The sequence below is a fragment of the Somniosus microcephalus genome, chromosome 8, assembly GCF_052327205.1.
Source record: "Somniosus microcephalus isolate GS21.2 chromosome 8, FLI_Smic_1.0, whole genome shotgun sequence".
NCBI classification, from domain to species: Eukaryota; Metazoa; Chordata; class Chondrichthyes; order Squaliformes; family Somniosidae; genus Somniosus; species Somniosus microcephalus.
The window spans coordinates 203344969-203369842 of record NC_140994.1 but is presented as its reverse complement, the minus strand read 5'-3'; the positions used below and the strand labels follow the sequence as shown (position 1 = coordinate 203369842).

The 24874-nt window shown below is 46.7% G+C and overlaps 1 protein-coding gene across 3 annotated transcripts in view; it reads right to left on the bottom strand.

Moving 5' to 3' along the window:
- LOC147114054 (polypeptide N-acetylgalactosaminyltransferase 10-like) overlaps positions 1 to 24493 on the bottom strand; it is a 124104-nt gene extending 99611 nt beyond the window's left edge. The window contains exon 1 of one of the 3 annotated variants that reach the window (XM_085995615.1): positions 22889 to 24493. In XM_085995615.1, coding sequence (XP_085851741.1) covers positions 22889 to 23020 — 132 coding nt within the window. In that variant the 5' untranslated portion in view covers positions 23021 to 24493. Of the gene's footprint in view, positions 1 to 5674; positions 5846 to 22888 lie in introns of those variants that run through there. The other 2 variants (XM_085995613.1, XM_085995614.1) reach the window with 2 other exon arrangements.
- Positions 24494 to 24874: the final 381 nt, after the last annotated feature.

Below are 24874 nucleotides of genomic sequence, written 5' to 3'. Positions count from 1 at the left end.
ACTGGGAGTGCGAGAGAGAGAGACTGGAGTGCGAGAGAGAGAGACTGGGAGTGCGAGAGAGAGAGACTGGGAGTGCGAGAGAGAGAGACTGGGAGTGCGAGAGAGAGAGACTGGGAGTGCGAGAGAGAGAGACTGGGAGTGCGAGAGAGAGAGACTGGGAGTGCGAGAGAGAGAGACTGGGAGTGCGAGAGAGAGAGAGACTGGGAGTTGCGAGAGAGAGAGAGACTGGGAGTGTGCGAGAGAGAGAGACTGGGAGTGCGAGAGAGAGAGACTGGGAGTGCGAGAGAGAGAGACTGGGAGTGCGAGAGAGAGAGACTGGGAGTGCGAGAGAGAGAGACTGGGAGTCGGAGAGAGAGAGACTGGGAGTGCGAGAGAGAGAGACTGGGAGTGCGAGAGAGAGAGGACTGGGAGTGCGAGAGAGAGAGACTGGGAGTGCGAGAGAGAGAGACTGGGAGTGCGAGAGAGAGAGACTGGGAGTGCGAGAGAGAGAGACTGGGAGTGCGAGAGAGAGACGACTGGGGAGTGCGAGAGAGAGAGACTGGAGTGCGAGAGAGAGAGACTGGGAGTGCGAGAGAGAGAGACTGGGAGTGCGAGAGAGAGAGACTGGGAGTGCGAGAGAGAGAGACTGGGAGTGCGAGAGAGAGAGACTGGGAGTGCGAGAGAGAGAGACTGGAGTGCGAGAGGAGAGAGAGACTGGGAGTGCGAGAGAGAGAGAGACTGGGAGTGCGAGAGAGAGAGACTGGAGTGCGAGAGAGAGAGACTGGAGTGCGAGAGAGAGAGACTGGGAGGGCGAGAGAGAGAGATGGGAGTGCGAGAGAGGGACTGGGAGTGCGAGAGAGAGAGCCTGGGAGTGCGAGAGAGAGAGACTGGGAGTGCGAGAGAGAGAGACTGGGAGTGCGAGAGAGAGAGACTGGGAGTGCGAGAGAGAGAGACTGGAGTGCGAGAGAGAGAGACTGGGAGTGCGAGAGAGAGAGACTGGAGTGCGAGAGAGAGAGACTGGGAGTGCGAGAGAGAGAGACTGGGAGTGCGAGAGAGAGAGACTGGGAGTGCGAGAGAAGAGAGACTGGGAGTGCGAGAGAGAGAGACTGGAGTGCGAGAGGAGAGAGACTGGGAGTGCGAGAGAGAGAGACTGGGAGTGCGAGAGAGAGACTGGAGGAGAGCTGGGAGTGCGAGAGAGAGAGACTGGGAGTGCGAGAGAGAGAGACTGGGAGTGCGAGAGAGAGAGACTGGAGTGCGAGAGAGAGAGACTGGGAGTGCGAGAGAGAGAGACTGGGAGGGAGGAGAGAGAGACTGGGAGTGCGAGAGAGAGAGACTGGAGTGCGAGAGAGAGAGACTGGGAGTGGCGAGAGAGAGAGACTGGGGAGTGCGAGAGAGAGAGACTGGAGTGCGAGAGAGAGAGACTGGAGTGCGAGAGAGAGAGACTGGTGAGTGCGAGAGAGAGAGACTGGGAGTGCGAGAGAGAGAGACTGGGAGTGCGAGAGAGAGAGACTGGGAGTGCGAGAGAGATGAGACTGGGAGTGCGAGAGAGAGAGACTGGGAGTGCGAGAGAGAGAGACTGGGAGTGCGAGGAGACGAGAGACTGGAGTGCGAGAGAGAGGAGACTGGGAGTGCGAGAGAGAGAGACTGGGAGTGCGAGAGAGAGAGACTGGGAGTGCGAGAGAGAGAGACTGGGAGTGCGAGAGAGAGAGACTGGGAGTGCGAGAGAGAGAGACTGGGAGTGCGAGAGAGAGAGACTGGGAGTGCGAGAGAGAGAGACTGGGAGTGCGAGAGAGAGAGACTGGGAGTGCGAGAGAGAGAGACTGGGAGTGCGAGAGAGAGAGACTGGGAGTGCGAGAGAGAGAGACTGGGAGTGCGAGAGAGAGAGACTGGGAGTGCGAGAGAGAGAGAGCTGGGAGTGCGAGAGAGAGAGACTGGAGTGCGAGAGAGAGAGACTGGGGAGTGCGAGAGAGAGAGACTGGAGTGCGAGAAGAGAGAGACTGGGAGTGCGAGAGAGAGAGACTGGGAGTGCGAGAGAGAGAGACTGGAGTGCGAGAGAGAGAGACTGGGAGTGCGAGAGAGAGGAGGACTGGGAGTGCGAGAGAGAGAGACTGGGAGTGCGAGAGAGAGGGACTGGGAGTGCGAGAGAGAGAGACTGGGAGTGCGAGAGAGAGAGACTGGGAGTGCGAGAGAGAGAGACTGGGAGTGCGAGAGAGAGAGACTGGGAGTGCGAGAGAGAGAGACTGGGAGTGCGAGAGAGAGAGACTGGAGTGCGAGAGAGAGAGACTGGGAGTGCGAGAGAGAGAGACTGGGAGTGCGAGAGAGAGAGATTGGGAGTGCGAGAGAGAGAGACGGGGAGTGCGAGAGAGAGAGATTGGGAGTGCGAGAGAGAGAGATTGGAGTGCGAGAGAGAGAGATTGGGAGTGCGAGAGAGAGAGAGATTGGTGAGTGCGAGAGAGAGAGATTGGGAGTGCGAGAGAGAGAGAGATTGGGGAGTGCGAGAGAGAGAGATTGGGAGTGCGAGAGAGAGAGATTGGGAGTGCGAGAGAGAGAGATTGGGAGTGCGAGAGAGAGAGATTGGAGTGCGAGAGAGAGAGATTGGGAGTGCGAGAGAGAGATTGGGAGTGCGAGAGAGAGAGATTGGGAGTGCGAGAGAGAGAGATTGGGAGTTGCGAGAGAGAGAGACTGGGAGTGAGAGAGAGAGAGAGACTGGGAGTGAGAGAGAGAGAGACTGGGAGTGAGAGAGAGAGAGACTGGGAGTGAGAGAGAGAGAGACTGGGAGTGAGAGAGAGAGAGACTGGGAGTGAGAGAGAGAGATTGGCAGTGTGAGAGAGAGAGAGCGAGCGAGCTTGGGAGTGTGAGAGAGAGAGAGAGAGAGAGAGAGAGATTGGGAGTGTGAGAGAGAGAGATTGGGAGTGAGAGAGAGACTGGGCCGCCACGGCCGCTCACCTGATGGCTTTGGGTCGGGCTCTGGGGCGAGGCTGTTGACGCCGCGGGGAGGTTTTGTGCGCGGCAGCTCCCGGCACGGCCCGCCGCGGCCGGTAACCTGGTGTCTTTGGGTCGGGCTCTGGGGCGGGGCTGTTGACGCCGCGGGAAAGATTTGTGCGCGGCAGCTCCTGGCACGGCCCGCCACGGCCGGTAACCTGGTGGCTTTGGGTCGGGCTCTGGGGCGGGGCTGTTGACGCCGCGGGGAAGTTTTGTGTGCGGCAGCTCCCGGCACGGCCCACCGCGACCGGTGACCTGGTGGCTTTGGGTCGGGCTCTGGGGCGGGGCTGTTGACGCCGCGGGGAAGTTTTGTGCGTGGCGGCTCCCGGCACGGCCCGCAACTCAAGGCCCAGGCTTCCCGGGCTGCTAGGCCGCGCCCGGCGCCGGCACAGCCGCTTGAAATGGCCGTCAAAGTAGGCGAGCCTCCGGGCGAAGGGCAGGGGATCACTTCATTTCCTACTGTTGCTAAATACAATTTAAAACTCAAATAAATTGCTATTTTCCTTAGTTCCCTAACACAAAGTGTGGGAAAAAAAATCGTGAAGAATCAAGATGGCGGCCACTCACCTCGGTTCAGAATGATAAGGCCTGCCCACACACGCACCGATTGGTCAACCGTCAGGTCACTGAACTGTTGGATTGGTCAATCGTCAAGACACTCAACACTCAACTGTAGGATGGCCCGCCCGCACGCGCAATGAACCCGCCCCCGTGACGCAGCGATTGGTCAACCGTCGGTCAACTGTCAGGTCGCTCGACCGCACGATTGGTCAACCTTCACGTCACTCAATGCTAATGAGCGGAACTTTTACCATTTAATGAGCGGAATTTTGAACGTTTTTGGGATACCGTGGGCACGATTTTTCTCTGATGGAAAAGTAAATATGTCCGTAATCGTAAGCTTTCTTTTGATGTGACGCGCGTGTAGGTACGCTCTGTAACTTTCGAACGTATAGAGAACAGACAGACAGACAGAAGGGGTCTTTTATATATATAGATAGATGGTCAGGTCAAATCTGTAGTAGAGTGTATAGTTCTGCAACTCTTACTACAGGAAGGATGTAGTTGAGCTGGAAAAGGGGCAGATCAGAACTAAAATTATACGGCGGATGAGAGAATAAAACAAAATGAGGATAGGTTCAAAAAGCTGGGACTTTTCTCATTGAAGAGAAAACTAAGGAGATATGATTGAGGTTTTCAAACATTAATAAAGCTTAGGAAGGTAGAGGATCAGTCAAGGCTATGTGAATTGATACAAGGCAGCTGAGCAAAGATACACGAGTAAAACTGACGAGGTTGATTCAGGTGGCATATACCGAAACATTCCCGAGAAGGTAGTTGGTGTTTAGAACAAGCTTTCGATCACCTCTCCTGATCTTTTCCACCACAATTCAAAACCTTGGAACATTGCATTTACTTTCTCTGCAGTAATAATATACAGGAAACTTTGGTTTATCCGGAGGTTGTATGTCCGGAATACTTGATCTAATGGCAAAAATCAGGAGCTGTTTTCTATAAGTTTTTTTAGTTCTCGTTCTTTTTTTCCCCCCCAGTCAGGCACTGCAAGGTCTGTACCTATAGCAACAGCTTCAGCTAGAGATGCTTGCAGCTGCAGCCGACTCTTTAGAAGCTGTTGCTAAGCAACAGTGTTTGTTGTCAGATACGGAGATGAAAACCTCCGTATGCTTCAACATTAACTTTGTATGTCCGGCAGTTTTGATAGATCGGCAACACGCCGGTCCCGGATATCACAAAGTTTCCTGTATTTGCACCTTTCACTCACCCACTCTGTAATCTTTATATCTGTTTTCCCACCAATTTATGTTTAGATTTACAACCTCTTATTTCTTAGTCTGAATCTCCCTATTTATTTATCCACCATTTTTCTCTTCCCTCTACAACAAAACATTCCCATGACCTAATGAAAATGAGGAAAAGTCACAAATTGGTATCAGGCAATTCTAGCTCAAAAATGATTGAGAACTTGTTGTACTGGAAGACTAATAGCTAGCAATGCTGTTAATGATTAGAAAGGCTGAATGGCCTCCTTCTGTGCCGTAAATTTCTATGATTCTATAAAGGGAAGGGGAGGGAGGGAAATTCAGGACTAGTCTCCCGATGCAGCTTTATGCAATATGGAACTGGGCAAAGATCACGTGACTTCATGGTGTTTACAACTCCTCAGAAAATGATGAACTTGGTGGCTGCTGGAGCTATTGTAATGTGCATGCATGTCTCTTTTGCTCTTGCCCATTGATTATCTATAGGATTTTGCATGGCAGGTTGCTGTCAGTGGGACATCCAAATGGTATGGTGCCCTCTACAGGGCATCTGGGACTTGTGTATCTTCTTAACCAATCACAGATCACAGAATCCCCACAATGCAGATAGAGGCCATTTCGGCCCATCGAGCCTGCACCGACACATATCCCACCTGTAGTGTATGTAACTGTTCTACCTTTAAGAGAACTATTGTATGTAACCGTCCACCTTTAAGAGAACTATTTTAGGTGTGGCACTACTTTATCCTGGCTGCTGTATACTGTAATACCGACGGTGACCACACCGGTATATAAGTGCTGTGGCAGAATTTATTGGGCAGATTCGCCCTGACCTTCGAATAGTAAAGTCCTGTTTAAGTTACTCTTGTAGTCTGTGTATTACTTCGCTATACAACCCACAGACTTTACAGTGGCGACGAGTTCGATCTTACCCTGCGGCAACAATACTTCTGAAGAAGTAAACGAGCGTCGAGAAGAGGCACCCGCCCTCGTCGTTTTGCTGAGAGAAAACTCGAGTCTGCAGACCAAGAAAGGAGGAAGATTTCAAACACGAAGTCTTCCATCAGCAACAGGCACGGATTGTCCCTTCTGCCACGGTGGTGAGTGAGCCGATCAACACGAGAAGCAAGTCGGCCACGGTGACTGTGAGTAAAGGGAAAATAGAAACAAGTAAACGGAGGATAAGGGCGGTGCACTCGACCACGGTCGAGGGGGAAAGGAGCCGGACAGAAGTCGGGCCCAGAGGCGCCGAGACTGGGGCAGCGTGGAGCAGAAGCCGCGGTACAAGCGGGCTGGGGAGCGCCGTGAGACGACTAGACCACGACGGCGAAAAAGGCCGGACAAATACCGCGACCACGAGGCGCTGCGACCGGGATCGTAAGGCGCGGGAAGATATAAACATAAATAAGCCACGGAGAACTCAGCCGCAGCCGGGGAGGAAAGCACCGGACTGCGAGAGGGCTGGGAGGCGCGATTGGAGCGAAAAAGGCCGGGCACCTACCAAGGCCGCGAGGCGCTGCAACCGGGATCATAAGGCACGGAGGCAATAAATAAATAAATAACTAAATAACCCGCGAAGAATCAGCCGCAGCTGGGGAGGAAAGGACCGGACTGCGGGAGGTCTGGGAGAGGCGTTTAAAGCCGCTGAGGGAGAGCCGCGCGAGCGGGAGAGACAGAGCCCGAGAGAGAGCGAGCGAGAGCCGAGCGAGCGGGAGAGACAGAGCCCGAGAGAGAGCGAGCGAGAGCCGCGTGAGCGGGAGAGACAGAGCCCGAGAGAGAGACCGAGCGAGGTTCCGGCCAGCGGCTTGCAGCAGCTGCCATGAAGGACCAGGAGCTGGATCTGTCCGACGCCAACTGGTTGTCCCCAGCGCCGGTTGCCCCTGCCGAAAAGAAGGGGGGGGGAACAAGGAACGCGATCGGCTTTTCTAGCGCGCGCTTCAGAATAAACTGAAGCCGGCGCACAGGCTACAAACCCCGTAAACCAGCGGTCGTCGCCCGAGGGCAAAGCTTACCCCTCCCACCAGAGGAAGAAGTCAGGAGCGGGAAACCGCCATTTTGCCAGTAGGGGGGGGAAGAAGACAAGCGCGGGAAACCGCCATTTTGCCAGTAGGCGGGGAAGAAGACAAGCGCGGGAAACCGCCATTTTTGAAAAAAAAAGAAAAAGTTAAAAAGTTAAAGAGAAATCCTGTTGTTTCGCAGAAAGATAGTGGGAGATAGTGAAGATGCCTAAGCATGGTAACATCAACAACTTCGATGCCGAGGTGGAAGATTGGGCCACGTACATAGAACGTATCGAGATATATTGTGAGGCCAATAAAATAGAAGATGATGATAAAGCTATAACCTTGCTAAACTCGATGGGCGCGAAGACATACGGGTTATTGAAGCATCTTCTATCACCAGCTAAACCGGCGGATCAGACTTTCGATAATATTGTTGCTGTTCTAAAGGATCACTTGAACCCCACACCGCTGATGTTGGCGGAATGATTCAAATTTTATGCGAGAACGCAACGGAAAGAGGAAAGCAACGCGGAATACTTGGTCGAACTGCGTAGACTAGCGAAATACTGCCAGTTTGGAGGAAATCTGACAGAGGCATTGCGAGACAAGTTCGTGTGCGGGTTGTCGAAGGAAGGAACGCAAAAGCGACTACTCGAAGAGAACGACCTTACACTTGAGAGGGCTGTCCTTATTGCAGCATCGCACGAAGCCGCAGCGAAAGGAACTGCGGAAATGCAGCGGTACTCAGTGTGGATCAAATTACTTCGGGTACAACAAAATGTTATCGTTGTGGGAAGACAACACGCGACCAGAACCAATGCTGGTTTAAAAACCAGGAATGTAGAAAATGTGGCAAACTGGGTCACATAGCTAAAGTATGCCGGTCAGGAAAGAAGACCAACAACCAAAAAAAGCCATCACAGGGAAAGTACAACAAAGTACACAAGGTGGCTGAGAAGAGTTCAGACGAACAGAATTCGGATTCAGACCCAAACGGCCAGGAACTGGGTAGTCTGAGAATTCACAATGTGAGTAAGAAAGCTGACCTACAAACTATCTGGGTCATGCTAAAAATAGCCGGAGTCCAAGTGAAAAATGGAGTTGGACACTGGATCAGCCCTATCAGTCATAAATCGAAGGGATTACAACCGGCTATTCTCACATATACCCTTGAGAGAAACCAAGTTCGTATTGCAGACATACATGGGGCATAAAGTATACCCCATGGGGAAGATAAGAGTCAAGGTGAGAGACAGGGGCAAAGAACACCCAGGAATGGACTTATATGTACTACCTGAGGGAGGACCACCACTTCTAGGACGGGAGTGGATCAAGAAAATAGACATGGAATGGCACTACTTAAAAGCAATAACGAGTGAGGACTCGGTGCAGACAATCAGCACAGACTCTGAAACGGATGACGATAAGACCAGCCCAAGTATGAAAGACAAGGCTAAAATGGACTTGCTAACTGAGGTTGGAAAAACGAAGGCGTGCATAAAGGCTTATGCGCCAGAGGAGAACAAAGTTTCAGAACAGAATTCCACTGAACAACAACATAGTTTGACAGAGAATTCTGAGTCTGTCCAGTTTACAGACATATACATTACTGAGTAACACCGGGCTCGAACTCAACTTTATTTCAAATTACAACAGCAATTAGAACAATTGAGTCGCCGTCTTGAGCAAGAGACAACAGCAATGAAAAAGTTCTTGGACACAGAGTGGGAGAATCTGGAAAGACAACAGAAGCAGCTGAGGGAGAAAATGGAGCAGGAGCACACAAACCGTCTGCGCGAGGAGGCCAAACGAATCAAAGCTGATTCGGTCTCTGAAGGTGCGTGCTCTAATCTGGTGGAGCAAGATGTTCAGCAACTGAAGGCGCTTGTTAGCAGGTTGCAGGCAGAAAAGGCTGATTTGGTCGCCATGAATTCCGAGCTCCTACTGAAGTCGGGTGCAGCATCACCAGACGATTCAATTGTGGAAATTCGAATGGTGGGGGCTGCGGATGATGGCGAAGTAGAAACAGCAAAGGAGCCCCAGGGCAAGGTTATAAACAGCCCTGCAGCGAATGGGAAAGCGATGATGGCAGAAGAGTTAACAGTCAGCCAACTCCTTCGTGTGCTGAGGGACAAGACTCTGAAATGGGAAAAACTTGAACACGAGCCTCAATCTTCAAAGAAAAGGGGTTCGGAGCTCTCAAAAGTTATTGAAATAGCTGAAGTGGCAACACAGACGGAGAAGACTGCAGCAGAGCAGCCCTTGGATGCCAAAAGTACGCTGACTCACGTCAATGTAGAACAACAGAATGCTGAAACAGCTACTTCAGTAGAGGGATTGAATAGTCCGATCAATCAATCTCCGAAGGAAGTTGAAGTATTGAAATCACAAATGAGGTCATTAGTAAAAGACTTGCTGAAAGCCCAGAAAAAGCTGGATGAAGCGGAACACATGAAGAAGTCTCTTCAGGAAAGATGTCTGGATTTGGAACAAAAGCTGGCTAACGTCCAGCTGGGTAAGGAGGAAATAGAAGACCCTCTCGCTGGCCTAGCTCAGGACGACACCGAATATTACCATGATCTGTTGAGTGACACTGACTATTATGAGGACCTGGTCTGCCCAGCTTGTGCCAAGAACTCCCAAAGTGCCGAAATCAGGATGAATCACTTAAAGTCTAAGGAACATAGGGAGATGGTGGCGTTACAGCTGGCAGCTGACAATGGAGCCCCGAGAGTCTCCAAGAAGCAAAAAAGGAAAAGACGAAGCAGAAGATGATAACCATCTGAACCATTATTACCTCTACCCGATCACACACGTGGTCCCCCGAACGGAGCCAAATCAGTTGGAAAGTAGGAAAATTTCCCAAGGCAATCCAACTGTTTTTTGTTTGTTTTAAAAGTCAGCAATGCTGGTTCAGAAGTGATGGAAGTAAAGCTGTTAAGTCTAGGGAAGGACTATGGGAGGAGTCCCTCTAGCAAGGTGACCCGACTACACCACGGAGGCGTGGTCCGGACCGAGTCAAGAAGATCAGAGACTGAATCTGTGAACTGTTTCCGCAGAGACTACCTCTGTGAACTGTTGTAACATGAAGTTGGATATGTTATGATGTTATGTTAATGGGGAATAAGTATGTTGTAAGCTAAAAAGGGAGGATTGTAGTGTATGTAACTGTTCTACCTTTAAGAGAACTATTGTATGTAACTGTCCACCTTTAAGAGAACTATTTTAGGTGTGGCACTACTTTATCCTGGCTGCTGTATACTGTAATACCGACGGTGACCACACCGGTATATAAGTGCTGTGGCAGAATTTATTGGGCAGATTCGCCCTGACCTTCGAATAGTAAAGTCCTGTTTAAGTTACTCTTGTAGTCTGTGTATTACTTCGCTATACAACCCACAGTCTTTACACCACCCTATCCCCGTAACCCCACGTATTTAATCCCCTAACACTAAGGGTCAATTTTATCATAGCCAAATCAACCTAACCCGCACATCAGATTGAAGAATTGTTAATGAGCAGTGCAGAGTCTGAGCCAGGAAGTGCAAGTTGGAATATTGAATTCAACATCAAATCAGGTACAGAAACCAAAATAGAGATGGAAAGAAAGATTGGATTGAGAGAGAGAGAGAGAGAGAGAGAGAGAGATAAAAGACAAAGAAAAAGTTAAATCTCCAATGATAATTTAAAGCTGAATGAATGAGACTCCACACTTGTAAAAGTTAATTTTCAGTGCCAGAGAAGTTGTTTGGCAGTAATTAAGACTTACCACGCCATTAAAAGGGTACTCAGACTGGAATGGACAAGCCCCAACTTGTAGTGGCGAGTTCAGTCCATATCCAAGACATCAGTACAGGAACTTCATGCTGTTCAATACATTTGAACGAGGAGCCAGATGGAGAGATGTTGTTTTCGTGCAGTTTACAGAGGAACGGTGCATCTCGGATAGCAACTTCTGGATTTTCGCATTTAACTGCACTCACTGGAAGTTGATGTGCATTAATAATTGTGAGTGCTGTTAGCCTCACTGTTATTTTCACAGCAATTGTTGTAATGTGGACTGCTCCAGACATTGCGAATTGAGTTAGAACTGTTAATGCAACAAGTCTTCTAACCTGGCTCCCTTTCCACAACACACTTAAATGCTACTTACTTGAAAAAGATTTAATTTACTCATTTATATATTAAATTAATGTCACATGCCCATAGGGCAGAAGTTAGTGATTGGCTGAAATAAGCACCTGATAATTTAAAAAATATCCAACTGAATAATGTGAATGAATTGCTGCTGTTCTCAAAATGAGTGAGGATCATCATGGCTAACGGAACTGGGATGAGACAATTGATCCTCATTGTATCAGTTGCGACATTCCGCAAACCAGCCCATCTGGCCACAATAAATATCTTCAAGCTTGCAGCCTATGCTTTTGTTTAAAATAAATAAATCCGTGCAAACTGACTTAATTTTAAAACACAACACTTAAACATTACTCAATCCCAAAATCCTTTCCTTAATGCATCATGCTTGTAGTTTTCCCTCTACTCCTGTGGAACTACAATACCCAGCTTGCACCATAACAAGCCACATCACACAACCAGGTACAAAAAGGACTGGAGTTCTATCTCCTATGGAGCAATACTGTGCCAAGAGAGATTCATCATAGCAGTTGTAGTTTTCATCCTGCTGCAGTAGAACTTCATGAGTTTAACCTGACCATTTCTAACATGGTCATTACAGCATAAATATAATGACCACGTTAGAAATGGTCAGGATGAACTAATGACTGACAATTGCATGAATCAGTTTTGAAAGTTTCTCATCAATTTGCATATGTTTATAGAACTTTACTTCTATAGTTTCAATTTTAACTATGTGTTGATGCCTAACAAAGCGAGAGTTATGAAGCTTCCACACTTTGTAAGAAGTTGGTATTTTTTTTAAGCTCCTTTCACCTAATGTTTAGCTATACTCAAAATCCATAAAGCTATGGACTCCTGTACAAGTCTTGGATCTAGTACTCACCTGCCACATACCAGATATTACACTTTGTTATAGATGATAAACAGAGCAGTGGTCTTAAAAGGCATAAATCAGGTTAGCAGATAAACATTACAATCATGCTCCAAGCCAAAGACTGCTCATGAGCAGCCACGGGAAATCTATTAGCGTATTTAATAACTGGAAAACTAGCTGATGTTTGATGACTCATTAGAATTATCTGTATTCAAGATGATCCTCCAAAATTTACATGAAAAATCCACTCTCTACGTGACAGTTCAACTCCTGCAGTTGCAAGCAAGAACAAAACAGATTGCAGGAAGAGAGAGTGATGCAAATTTGAGGCCAAAGAGAACAGGAAATAGCACCAGTACAAGGCTGGTGAGAAAAAGAAAGAGCACCATCATACTCTTGAACTGGCAGAGAACCACACCTCAGCAATGCAGCCATTAAGTAGGGTTGCAGAACACCATTTTATTAATCAAATTTTAAAAAAAAGTTTTATCTGAGTATTTGAATTGTGAATAGATTATTATAAGTGGGGGAAAAAAATGGGCCACCTATCTTGTAACATCATTCAGCAATCAATGAACACCTCACACCCATTGTATTGAGGACTTTCTGCTCCCGTCGTTCAGCAAGAAGTTTGGTAGGCCTTCCCTTACAGCTGGGAACAGAGAAGAAAAGAAAGAGAGATACAGGAATTCAAGGCAAGCAATGGCTATGAGAAAGTTAGACTGCAGGAGAGAAAGCGAGAGTTAATTTACTTAATTCAAACAAGATGACCTGCTGATGTGGGGAAATGTGGCATGTTCATTATTTTATATTATTACACAAAGACAATTTGTACTGATTTTGAATCTGATCATAACTGTAGCTCTGTACTGTTACTTAATTAAATAAAGCAGCTTAACGATTTGTATCTAGCCTCGTCTTACTAAGTGTTTTCTCGATCTGCAGTCAAAAAGATTGAAGAAGCACAAATGCAAAAGACACAAATGTACAGTTCAGATCGCAAACTGGTCCTATTATTATGCCCCGATCATATATAGTTAGATATTGGGCATTACATGGATACTCCTAAATACAAGGTGCTCAGACCATTTGTGTGAATGACTGGTACCAGTGTATCCAAGAGAACTTGCAGGACAAGATCCTAACCTTGTAACATGGAATTTTACCAAGAATGGAACTGGAATGTGTGATGTTTTTCTACTTTTTAAAAATTTGACACAAAGAAGTTAAAAAAAAATATTAAGACTACATTTTTATAGGGCTAGGGCGAATGCATGTATCTGTATAGATTGTTAAGCTGTAGGAAGTTACCTGTTGATTTGCATTATTGGCAGTCTGCAGGGAGTTGATTGACCCTTTGTCAGCCTAAGTAGAGCTAACCACAGGACAGTGGAAAGTATTGGCTCCTTTCTGTGAGACTGAAACTGAACTCTGTGGGAGTGACTTTAAATAAGTCTAGCAGTATGTCATGCAGCTGTGATTCTCAAAATGCACAAGTTACAAAAACATGACAGCACTAAAGAGTAACAATATTTTTTTTGGGGGGGGGGAAATAATCAATGTTTCTTTGTTAATTCGATGTGACTCAATTGTAAAATACCCTGGGTGCGGGAAGGAGGGGAGTCTTGTACAGAGTCATTTATTTTGCTTTGATCTGAAGGATTTATTTTGGGGATTGGAAAAGAGGAAAAATTTACAACTTCCTAATATGATAGCCTTAAAATTATCTATATTACTGTGCTCATATTAAAACACATTTCATTTAAGTCATCTTTTCCCTGCATTTACAACATTTCCAGCAGCAGCTGATGGGATACGTCACTGGCTCAGACACTTCATTTGCTACTAGAAAAAGTATTCTATGGTATTGTCACTAGCCTGTCATGGTAGAGATCAAATCTGTGTCATTTTTCCCAATTTTCTTTCAGCTAAATTCATAAACACAGCTGTATAAAACTAGAAGACCATGCAGCAGAACACAGTAAAAGGAAATTGCAGTTTTTATTAGTACAGTATGAAATCTCTACTTGTGCTTTTTTTCCTCCAATGGGTCGTCATAAGAGCAGAGGCATGATGCAAATACTGACTTGATCCTAACTAAAACAATCCTGCAACTGTGGATCATTTCCTCAGTGTCCTAGTGATGGTAATGACAAGAATTTGAGGAAAGTGGGTAAAACCTAATTACAGAAAAGAACAGACTTTAGAAAGCATTGAGTACTGACACTGATCGTTACAGTGCAAATACTGCCACAGGCTATTGCTTTTGGGAGCATTTATCAAACACAGTAAATCTTTCAGATCTTAACCAGAAATTGTTTAAATTAATATATCTGCTGGTTATATGTTAAACATAATGTAACGATGTACTGTATATTCAGCAACAGGGATAATAATTGGCATGAAATTCTAAGACTACAAAGAACCTACAAACCAAGCACAGAAAGTTACCACCAGAGGGCATAATAACTGCAAGGCCATATCATTTGTTGGGTTGAGGGGAAAAAATTGGGAAGCAGAGTAATGCAAATCATAGAATGTGTTAAAATAAGGCCACGTTTATTCCAGTTACCCTCAATAAACACACATGCACCTAATCTCTATAATGCATAGCAGCTGATTGGGGGATTTCTTCTCCCTTTTCTCTTACTCCACTGGCATTTTTAAGAATGCTGCCCCCACCCCTCCACCCATTTATTTGAAAGGCAAGTTATAAACAGAAAATGAACTTTATTTCGATACTCAACCCCATTGTTGCAGTGAATAGTATCTCGGCAAAAAATTCCTAATTCTAGAGCACTGGAAACAATCTCATTATTTAAGGCGCAAAGTACTATTTCCTCCTAATTCACCTGAAGCCTGGAATTTTACAAGTAGGTACAACTGATCTGTGGGTGGTAGTTTACAACCAGCTACAATTCCCTGCATTGAATATTTAGAGCAGTGGCCCTAAAGGGACAGGCCAAGTTAACAACATAACTTTACTCTGGACCCCAGACTATCAGTGGGATATGCCATGGGAGGTCTGCCAGTATGGATTAAATAAATGGCGTTTGGGCATCTCAGCATCTTCAGACTGGCTTTGGTTACTGGGGCACAAGTTGTACAGAATCATCAACAGACTCCACAGTCTGACCTACGTCTCCTTATAGCTTAATTAAGAAAAGGCATAGTCTAATCCATGCTTCAGGCCCGTTCAGCAACTGATGATTAACTCGGGGGTTGAAACTATACACACAAGGGCCAGAGAGTGGAAAAGATTTACAAAAGCAAGTGAAGCAGTTGATGGTCATATGGTTATGCACCAAAGATTCATTATTCACAATACTTCCTGATAGATATAGAAATGTTAAATAGGGAAGTAGAAATGTTAAATAGGGAAGTAGAAATGTTAAATAGGGAAGTAGAAAGAGAGAGAGATTTTGGGTTTGTCCAGAAGGATAAACACCCTCCTTAATCTTTACTTGTCTTTATGATCTAAATATCTAGGTTATAGGAGATAAGTGGTTTGAAGTCCTAGATGCAGAGGTCCACAGGCCATTAATGTTTGGTAGGGCAGTGGGAGGGTGAAGCAGGTGAAACATTGTCTGGGTTATGTACTGAGCATTGGTAGTTTTGTTATTTTTGCATTGATTAGGCATGTAAAATAACCTGTTAGTACAAATAGTGTCCTAAAGATTTCTAATCTAGCAAAAGAATAATTCTATACACTGCAGCAAGTTTCTAACAACATCTTATACCCACCCCCAGAGTTCTCTCAGACCCTCATCAATATTACAGAGGAGTGACAGATTGCTCATGTACTTATAGTGGCTTCCACATCCTGTCCGAGACTGATCAGTCAGTTACTTAGAGGATTCAAACGGTCAATCCTCCAGTATAAGCCATACAGAAGTATGGACTGGGTTTCCTCAGTGGCTCTGTAAATTCATCCAGTGAGTTACTGCGCCATTAAAAAAAATCAGGATGGTCCCAGGTTCCATCCCATCTGGCTAAGTTAGCTACAATTGGCCTCAGGTGAAGGAGGGGAAAGATACAGTACCCGTTCATCATCATAATCAAGCAGCCCCACCAGTAGTACAAATAAAATGGCCAATTGAAGGTGATGCACCTGTGAACTCACAAGTGGGCTCAGATGAAGAGCACCCTTAAGGGATTTATCTCATCCTTCCAAAACTACTGTATACAGCTGTTCCTTAAATGAATCCTGTGTCCTGATCCACGGGTCTTCTTGGCAACCAATTATAGCTGTTCATCCCCCTCTATGTAAAGAAATATCTCCTGATGTTTGTCCTAAATTTGCCCCTCACTCTTTTGAACCTGTGCCCTCTGGTCCTGTATTATTTTCTCTTTCCCAAGTACTCCATGGAGCTCTGTAAAACATCAGAGGCTGAAGAATTCCATCTTATCAAGTCATTCCTAGCTCTTTCGTCTGACACCAGGAAGCAACCTCTGCTCTCCTTTACACTGCCTTTAGGGTAGGTGTGCCAAAGTTGTTTGTCTTTATGGGCAGCAGAGATCTGTACCATGGAATCTTGGGGGCCACATATATAAAAGTTCAAATAAATGTTCTTGTTATCTCAAGCTGCTGGTAAAAATGGAGCTTGCCATTCTGATTTAAGATGAATACACCAATGAGGCAACTGGGCTACAAATAGGCCTCTCCAAGCCCACAAAGTTCAAACATGACTAGCCAACAAATAAGAAATGGAAGTGAAAATAGGCCCGAGTTGCCTGGGCTTCAAGGACCAGATCGCCAGGGCTCACAGGCCACAGTTTCATTACCCTACTCTGGGGTCTGAAATACTACCCTATGTTGAACTCCTGGCAGAAGAAATTGGACAGGAAATGATTGACAGAATTCCCTCTTCCATGCTACGAGGGAGCCCCTCAGAAGAAAAACTGTACATGTACATTGGTCTGCCTATCTAGCATTACAAAAACACCGTCGGCATGGCTTCACATTCTCTTAATTAGAACTTCTACCATAACTCCTTAAAATAAGTGGCAGCAACAGGGGAAATTAAAAACAGTGAATATAAAGAAGATACTTTGGAACATTAAGGATAGAGAAGATGTTCATTTGCTAGAAAGATTCGATTACATCACAACTCCTCCACACTCCTATAAAGTGCAGCTGATGGCCATTAGCACAAACTATGAGCTGATAAGAAATCCGTAGCACTATGCATAGAAGGGTTTTGTAAAAACCTATCTACAACAGTAGTAGACAGTAATTTTACCTGGATGGATGAAGTTGGGCTTTCCAGCTGCTGCTCCATTTACACAGAAACTCGATTCCACTAATTCCTGACAAATTAATTATCTACAAGGCAATTCTTCATGAGGCTATGATTTGGGAATCTCTCTTCATCAAAATAAATTGGAACAGTGGGTGAAATTGTCAAACAGCTATACTGAAGCTGGAGTTTTTCATTAAAGTTTCGATACACTACAATGGTGGAAGTGTGAACTTTTCATACGCTGTTCACTTGAACTGTGAATTTAATCTTATCATTACAATTAGATTACAGATTTTATCTTTCAAACCTGGCTTGCATCTGGAGAGAGTATTTTGAGGCAGGGTGAAATACTGCCACAGGAAGTGGTCATTGTGGGAGTAAATTGACATTATGAATTAAGATATCACTGAAAAATTATATTGCCACAATGCTGAAGTGTATTAGCTCAAGTGAATTTTTTCTTAAATTAGCTTGGTGACACCATTACTTAGAAAGTAAGAGTTATTATAGATAGTTTTACACTATAAAATGTTTTTGAAAAGCTAGCAAATAAAAATTGAAGTAGTCTTAAAGCTTAGCTAAAAGACTTGCATTTATATAGCACCTTTCACAATCACCAGACGTCCCAAAGCACTTTACAGCCAATGAAGTACTTTGAGTGTAGTCACTCTTATAATGTAGGAAACGCGGCAGCCAATTTGCACACAGCAAGCTCCCACAAACAGCAATATGATAATGACCAGATAATCTGTTTTAGTGGTGTTGATTGAGGGATAAATATTGGCCAGGGCACTGGGGATAACTCCCCTGCTAGTCTTCGAAATAGCCATGGGAACTTTTACATCCACCTGAGAGAGCAGGCAGGACCTCGGTTTAAAGTCTCGTCCGAAAGACGGCACATCTGACAGTGCAGCACTCCCTCAGCACTAAACTGGAGTGTCAGCCTAGATTTATGTGCTCAAGTCTCTGGAGTGGTACTTGAATCCAAAACCTTCTGACTCAGGGGCAAGGGTGCTACCCACTGAGCCACAGCTGACACTCAGATTATATTTACACTACAATTTGAAGTTACACTTCAAAAGTACCTAATTGGCCGTGAAGCAACTTGTGATGTCCCGAGTTCATACAAGGTGCTGTATTAATCAAAGTCTGTTTTTCCTTCACAATACAAGCTTTCCGGATGAATACTTGTGGGTTTACTATCTTAGTGGTATCACTATCTCCTCATCTGCCTGCCTACCAGATGTTATAACTAGTTATCAAAAGAAACAAGATTTGCATTTATCAGGTAAAAGAAATTGCATCACCTCAAAACAGAAACTAGTTGGCATTATGCTTGCAACACCTTGTGATAGCACTCAGCAAGGAACACATGGTCATTCGGCTGATGAAGTTTGAAGTCAGCGAGTTTATGGAAGGGGAAGAACAAACAAAGCTATTCCCAAGTATAGTCAACTCAGATCATGACTATACTACAATCTTCATGTCAGTACGAAGCAATTTCACCTCAGAGGGATGCAAAGCAAGATACTTGGGAGGGGTAGTCTCACACCACTCCAGTTTGACATGGCCATTAAGTCTTCTTCTTAGGCAGTCCCTCGGAACCGAGGATGACTTGCTTCCACATTAAAAATGAATTCTCAGGTGACTGAAGAGTCCAATGCGGGACCTACAGTCTCTGTCATAGGTGGGGCAGACGGTGGCTGAAGGGGTGGGTGGGTGGGGTGCTTGGGTTAACATGCACTCCTTGCGCTTGGCTTCCGCTTGCTCCCGGTGAAGAGACTCGAGGTGTTCGGCGCCTTCCCGGATACTTCTCCTCCACTTTGTGCGGTCTTGGGGCAGGGATTCCCAGGTGTCAGTGGGGATGTTGCACTTTTTCAAGGAGGCTTTGAGTGTGTCCTTGAAGCGTTTCCTCTGCCCACCTGGGGCTCTCTTGCCGTGTTGGAGCTCCGAGTAGAACGCTTGTTTGGGAGTCTCGTATCGGGCATGCGGATGAGGTGACCCGTCCATCGGAGCTGATCGAGCGTGGTCAAAGCTTCGATGCTGGGGTTGTTGGCCTGAGCGAGAACACTGAGGTTGGTGCGCCTATCCTGCCAATGGATTTGCAAGATCTTACAGAGGCAGCGTTGGTGGCACCTCTCCAGTGCTTTGAGGTGCCTGCTGTACATGGTCCATGTCTCGGAGGCATACAGGAGGGCGGGTATCACTGCTGCTCTGTAGACCAGAGTTTGGTGCCAGGTTTGAGGTCCTGGTCTTCAAACACTCTCTTCCTCAGGCGATCGAAGGCTGCACTGGCACACTGAAGCCAGTGTTGGACTTAGTCATCGACGTCTGCCCTTGGTGACAGTAGGCTCCGCAGGTATGGAAAATGGTCCATGTTGTCCAAGGCCTTGTCGTGGATTTTGATAATCGGGGGACAGTACTGTGTGGCGGAGGCAGGTTGGTAGAGGACCTTTGTCTTACGGATGTTTAGTGTAAGGCCCACGCTCTCGTACGCTTTGGTGAAGGTGTTGACGATGGTTTGGAGTTCGGCCTCCGAGTGAGCACAGACGCAAGCGTCGTCTGCATACTGTAATTCGACGACAGAGGATGGGACGACCTTGGATCTGGACTGGAGGCGACGGAGGTTGAACAGTTTCCCGTTTGTTCTGTAAATTAGCTCCACTCCAGTGGGGAGCTTACTGAGGGTGAGATGGAGCATTGCAGCAAGGAAGATCGAGAAGAGCGTTGGTGCGATGACACAGCCTTGCTTGACCCCGGTCGTACTTGAATTGGGTCTGTGGTGGAACCGTTGGTCAGGATCATGGCTTGCATGTCGTCGTGAAGCAGGCAGAGGATGGTAACAAACTTGAGGGCAGACGAATTTGAGGAGGACACTCCATAATCCCTCACGGTTGACAGTGTCGAAGGCATTTGTGAGGTCAAAGAAGGCCATGTACAGTGGTTGATGCTGTTCCCTGCATTTCTCTTGTAATTGGCGCGCGGTGAAGATCATGTTCATTGTGCCCCTTAGTGGGCGTAATCCGCATTGCGACTCTGGGAGGAGCTCTTCGGCCACTGGGAGAAGGCCATTGAGGAGGATTGTTGCAATGACTTTCCCTGTTGCAGACAGCAGGGAAACTCCTCTGTAATTACCGCAATCGGACTTGTCACCTTTCTTGAAAATGGTCACAATTACGGCGTCTCTGAGATCCCCTGGCATGCTCTCCTCCTTCCAGATAAGAGAAATTAGTTCATGAATTCACGCCAGTAGTGCTTCTCCGCCATGCTTTAGTGCCTCGGCAGGGATTCCATCTGTTCCCGAGGCCTTTTCATTCTTCAGCTGTTGGATGGCCTTTTCAACCTCATGCCGGGCTGGGGTTATGCTGAGCTGGTGGCGGGTAGCATGCTGTGGGATGGAGTTGAGGATACTTACGTCAAAGACAGAGTCTCGGTTAAGGAAAGCTTCGAAGTGCTCCTTCCAGCGGGCACTGACTGCCTCTCTGTCCTTAACGAGTACCTCTCCGTTCTTGGCCCGCAGTGGGGTAGGACCTTGGGTGTTTGGGCCATAGATGGTCTTGACTGCGCTAAAAAATCCACGCACGTCGTGGTTATCAGCCAGCTGCTGGATCCCCTGCACTTTCTCCACCCACCATCTGTTCTTTAGGTCGCAAGTTTTTTGTTGGACCTTGGTCTTCAGGCATCAGTAGAGCTGCTTTCTTGTTCTAGAGTTGTGTTGCTATTTCCAGATCAGGGATGCCTTGCACGTGTGACTTATTAGCACCTGGATCTCCTGGTCGTTCTCGTCGAACCAATCTTGGTGTTTCCTGGTCGAGTGACCGAGCGTCTCTTCACAGGTGCTGATTATGGAGGCCTTGAGTGCAGACCAGGCGCTGTGGGCACTCTGTCTCTGCATCACTGGGAGTCATCAGGTTGTTTGTGAGGCACAGGCTGAATAGGGTTTTCTTAGCAGGGTCTTTGAGTGCTCCAGCATTGGTTTTCCTGCGGCATTGCTTCTGTTGCCGCCGCTGTTTTGGGGCTACATTGATGGAGATGACAGAGCGGATTAGGCGGTGGTCTGTCCAGCAGTCACCAGCTCCCGTCATGGCGCGGGTGATGCGGACGTCCTTGCGGTCCCTCGCTTGGACGATGACGTAGTCCAGCAGATGTCAGTGCTTGGAGCGAGGGTGTTGCCATGAAGCCTTGTATTTGTCTCTCTGACGGAACAAAGTGTTGGTTATGACAAGGCCATGTTCTAAGCAATTCGACAGGAGGAGGGTACCGTTGGAGTTGGCTTTCCCTACCCCCTCTCTGCCGATCACACCTCCCCAGAGGTCTGTGTCCTTTCCAACTCTGGCATTAAAGTCGCCAAGGAGGATCAGCTTATCGCCCGTTGGGACTCGAGACAGGGATTGTTCGAGGATGGAGTAGAATTCCTCTTTGGTCTCGGCTGTGGCTTCCAGTGTTGGGACGTACGCACTGATGACCGTAGCGCACTGGTTCTGGGCTAGGGTGAGTCGAAGAGTCATGAGGTGCTCATTTATACCGCTAGGAGAGTCTTCGAGATGCCCAACTAGCTCATTTTTTATGGTGAAGCCTACCCCATGGAGGCGACGTTCTTCTTCAGGTTTGCCTTTCCAGAAGAAGGTGTAGCCACCGCCTTGCTCCTTGAGCTGGCCTTCCCCTGCCCGCCGGGTCTCACTTAGGGCGGCAATTTGTCAATGTCGAAATGTCTGAGCTCCCGGGCAACGATAGCAGTACGGCGTTCTGGTCTATCACTGTTGGGGTTGTCCATGAGTGTCCTGATGTTCGAGGTCCCGAACCTCATTTTAAAGGGTGAAAGATGCCTGTGCGTGAATTATTTTAACGTGGGGTGGCCGTTGCACACCAGCTACCACACGGGCATGACAGAGCAAGGTCTTGGTCCAATGGCAAGGGGATCCAAGACGATTGGAGACCAGGCTCTGCTACATCGGCCTAGCACACACACACACACACACACACACACACACACACACACACACACACTCCTACTGTCCTCCTCCCTCCTTCCCGCAGGTCCTCTCTGTCTGGGTTTCGTAGGATGAATTGCGGTCGCCCCGACCCCGCTGCTGGTCCATACTGCGCCACTCCTAGGCCTTGACCTCGCTGCTGGGCTCATCCTCGCTCCTGGGTCCCGGCTTCGGACGTGAATGATGTTGTCTCTCTCAGGATCAAATTGGCACGGATATTCTCGTGATCCCTGGCCCCAAGTGCAACTCCAGTGAAGTGTCTGCAAGATCCTTAGCAGCATCCCCTCCTTCCACACTTTTGAATCTACCTATATTTATTTATTTAAATATTTAGACAATGCAGACACTGCCACTCACACCACCTACATATTTAACACTTAACTGCTGGGAAAGGAACCATGCATGTACAGATTTCTCTTCTGAGCAAAAGAATCAGCCAGGCAATGTAAACAGGCTAGCTGGACTCACACAGCAGTTACTAATCTGAGCCCATTAGCTACAGTGTAAATATAGCATCAAATATCAAGTAAAGCACAGAGCCAGCTGGCGGTGCCCTCCTCTGGCTTCTATATACCAGAGCATCGCAAATTTCAAGTCTCTTTTAATTATATGCCCGTGACCCATATCCTGAACTACCGATTTCATTAAACACAGTCCAAAACATACCTTTAAAACGGGTATTTATATTTTACTAACATTAAGTAGTTAAGACTATTGTTACACACTGTAACACGGGTTTAGCACAGTTAAGCACAGTAGGAATCTTAAAAGTTATGAATTAAAGGGGTCTCCACTGTGTGTCAGAAAAGGTAAATAAGTGAACGGCCCCGATGAATGACACTACGACAAAGCCAGGAGCAGGTATCAGAACTCAGCTGCGAATGTGTTTTCTTACCTGCACCGCTTCAGCTGGGCTCTCCAACTGCCTCTCCCTGTACAGAGACCACAGCCCGACGTTGGGCAGGAGCACCACGGTTAGAATGATTAAGCCGGCCGCCTGCAGAAGCCTCTTCTGCCTACGCCTCATGTCCTAGTGTCTGATTGAACAAGAGAGTTTTCACTCAGTAATAATGTGTCCAACTTTCTTCCTGTGGCTCCTCGCAGCTACTGAACCAGGGACTTCCGTTCGACTGCTACCACTATCCTCATGGGGGAGATTCGCCAAACAAGAAATATTGATTTTCCAATATATTCGTCTCCTTCGCTTACAGTCTGTTATTCTTCGTGCCTAGTTACATTGTCATAAATATAGTTTTATACATTTTAAACCAAAAGCAGTGGCTTTAGTATTTCTTAACTGCAGATTTTAGGACAGTCCCCTCCGAAAGCAGGAATCGCTCCTCCGAGTCGATTCTGACTGTGGAACCCGGAATCTCAGAGTTCCAGCGTGTTCAAGTCGGTGGTTTGGGATTTGGGTTTCTCAAATTAACCCGCAGGGCTCAGTTTCGAACTTGAATTATAACGGTGGGCGGGTCTAACCTTATGCTGTTGTTCGCCACCGATATGCAGAAAATGCCTGAACGTTTTCAATAAGCGCAGATCGCTTAAATGCGAAGTTCAACCTCTGGAACAGTACTCTGACATTAACAAGTAATCGAATTACAGTGTCTAGATTTCACAATTGCAAAATGTCTCGAACATTTTAAATAAGTAATTTGGATTCTGTGCTACGAACATATTTCCCATCGGAGGCATGTAGAGCGACTTGCCTATTTAACCCACAACATTCCATTCCTACAATTTCAAGTCAGTTCCAGGCAATAAACGCTGTAAATTATCGCAATACTGTCGTGACTTATTCTGACGTTGTTTCGAGGCGGTGCTGCCAACCCCACCTTGAGTCACCACTACAGGCCCTGGAGACAACAAAATAGAACAGCTGGATAATTACAGACTCCGCTCCACCACAATTCTCTAACGGGTATATTTCAATTTACCTGGCCATAGATTTTTAGCAAAAAAAACCCACTGGCGCCAAATCTTGGTGTTTATTGGAATAAAAAGCTGGAACGCAACGTGTGTGTGTAATCCAATACGTTAAAACTATATTTTATTCTGTTACCACAATTATTATTTTCAGATACAATAGAATAACCCCGAAGTCAGAGGTGCTCATATTACCGGAGTAGCGACTTTGTTATTTCATTTGTTTGACTTTAATTTTATCCTTCACAAACTTTAGTCAACGCAGTTGCTCGAACTGCCGACAGGGGGTTCACTTGCCCAATCAGAGCTGACCTAGCTGCTGTAATCTCGAAACCTACCTAAAATACACAAGAGTGTGGAGAGCTTTTTGGCCCTGCTTAATTCATCATCCAAAATAACCCTACACTCTCCCATTGCTGCATCTTGTTGTTTCTAAAATGATGGCAAAGTTTTTGCCTCCACCATTCTGCCTGGAAGTCCATTCCAAGTGTTGCTGTGGAGTCAGGGGGGCACTCCTGTTCCTCCTCTCTCAACAGCAACATTTTTTTTTAATTAAAAATTCAAATGCACCTTCTGTTGGTGGCTACTGAAAAATCCAGAGTGGAGCAGGACTAGCACCTGATCTGCACTGCACTATCTAATTTCCCAGAGGGGACGTAAAACAGGTGTAGGCCCCTCATTTACATATGTAAGGGGCTTAACACATGTCTTAGGTGGACACCAGGAATCCTGAAAAATGGCACAACCCAATAATGGGTTGAATGTCTTTCAGGCATCCTTTTCGGCACAGGACCTTGGTCCCTAAAATTGGCCCTCGCCGTGCCAGTTTTACACCCGTTAATCTCCAAAGTCTTTGAAGGTGTTGTCAACTCCCAGATCTGTGCCTGTTGGAGTCGCTAGAAATCAACAGGTTCTGAGACTTTTGTTGCAGCAAAGGGGAAATGCGTGTTACTTT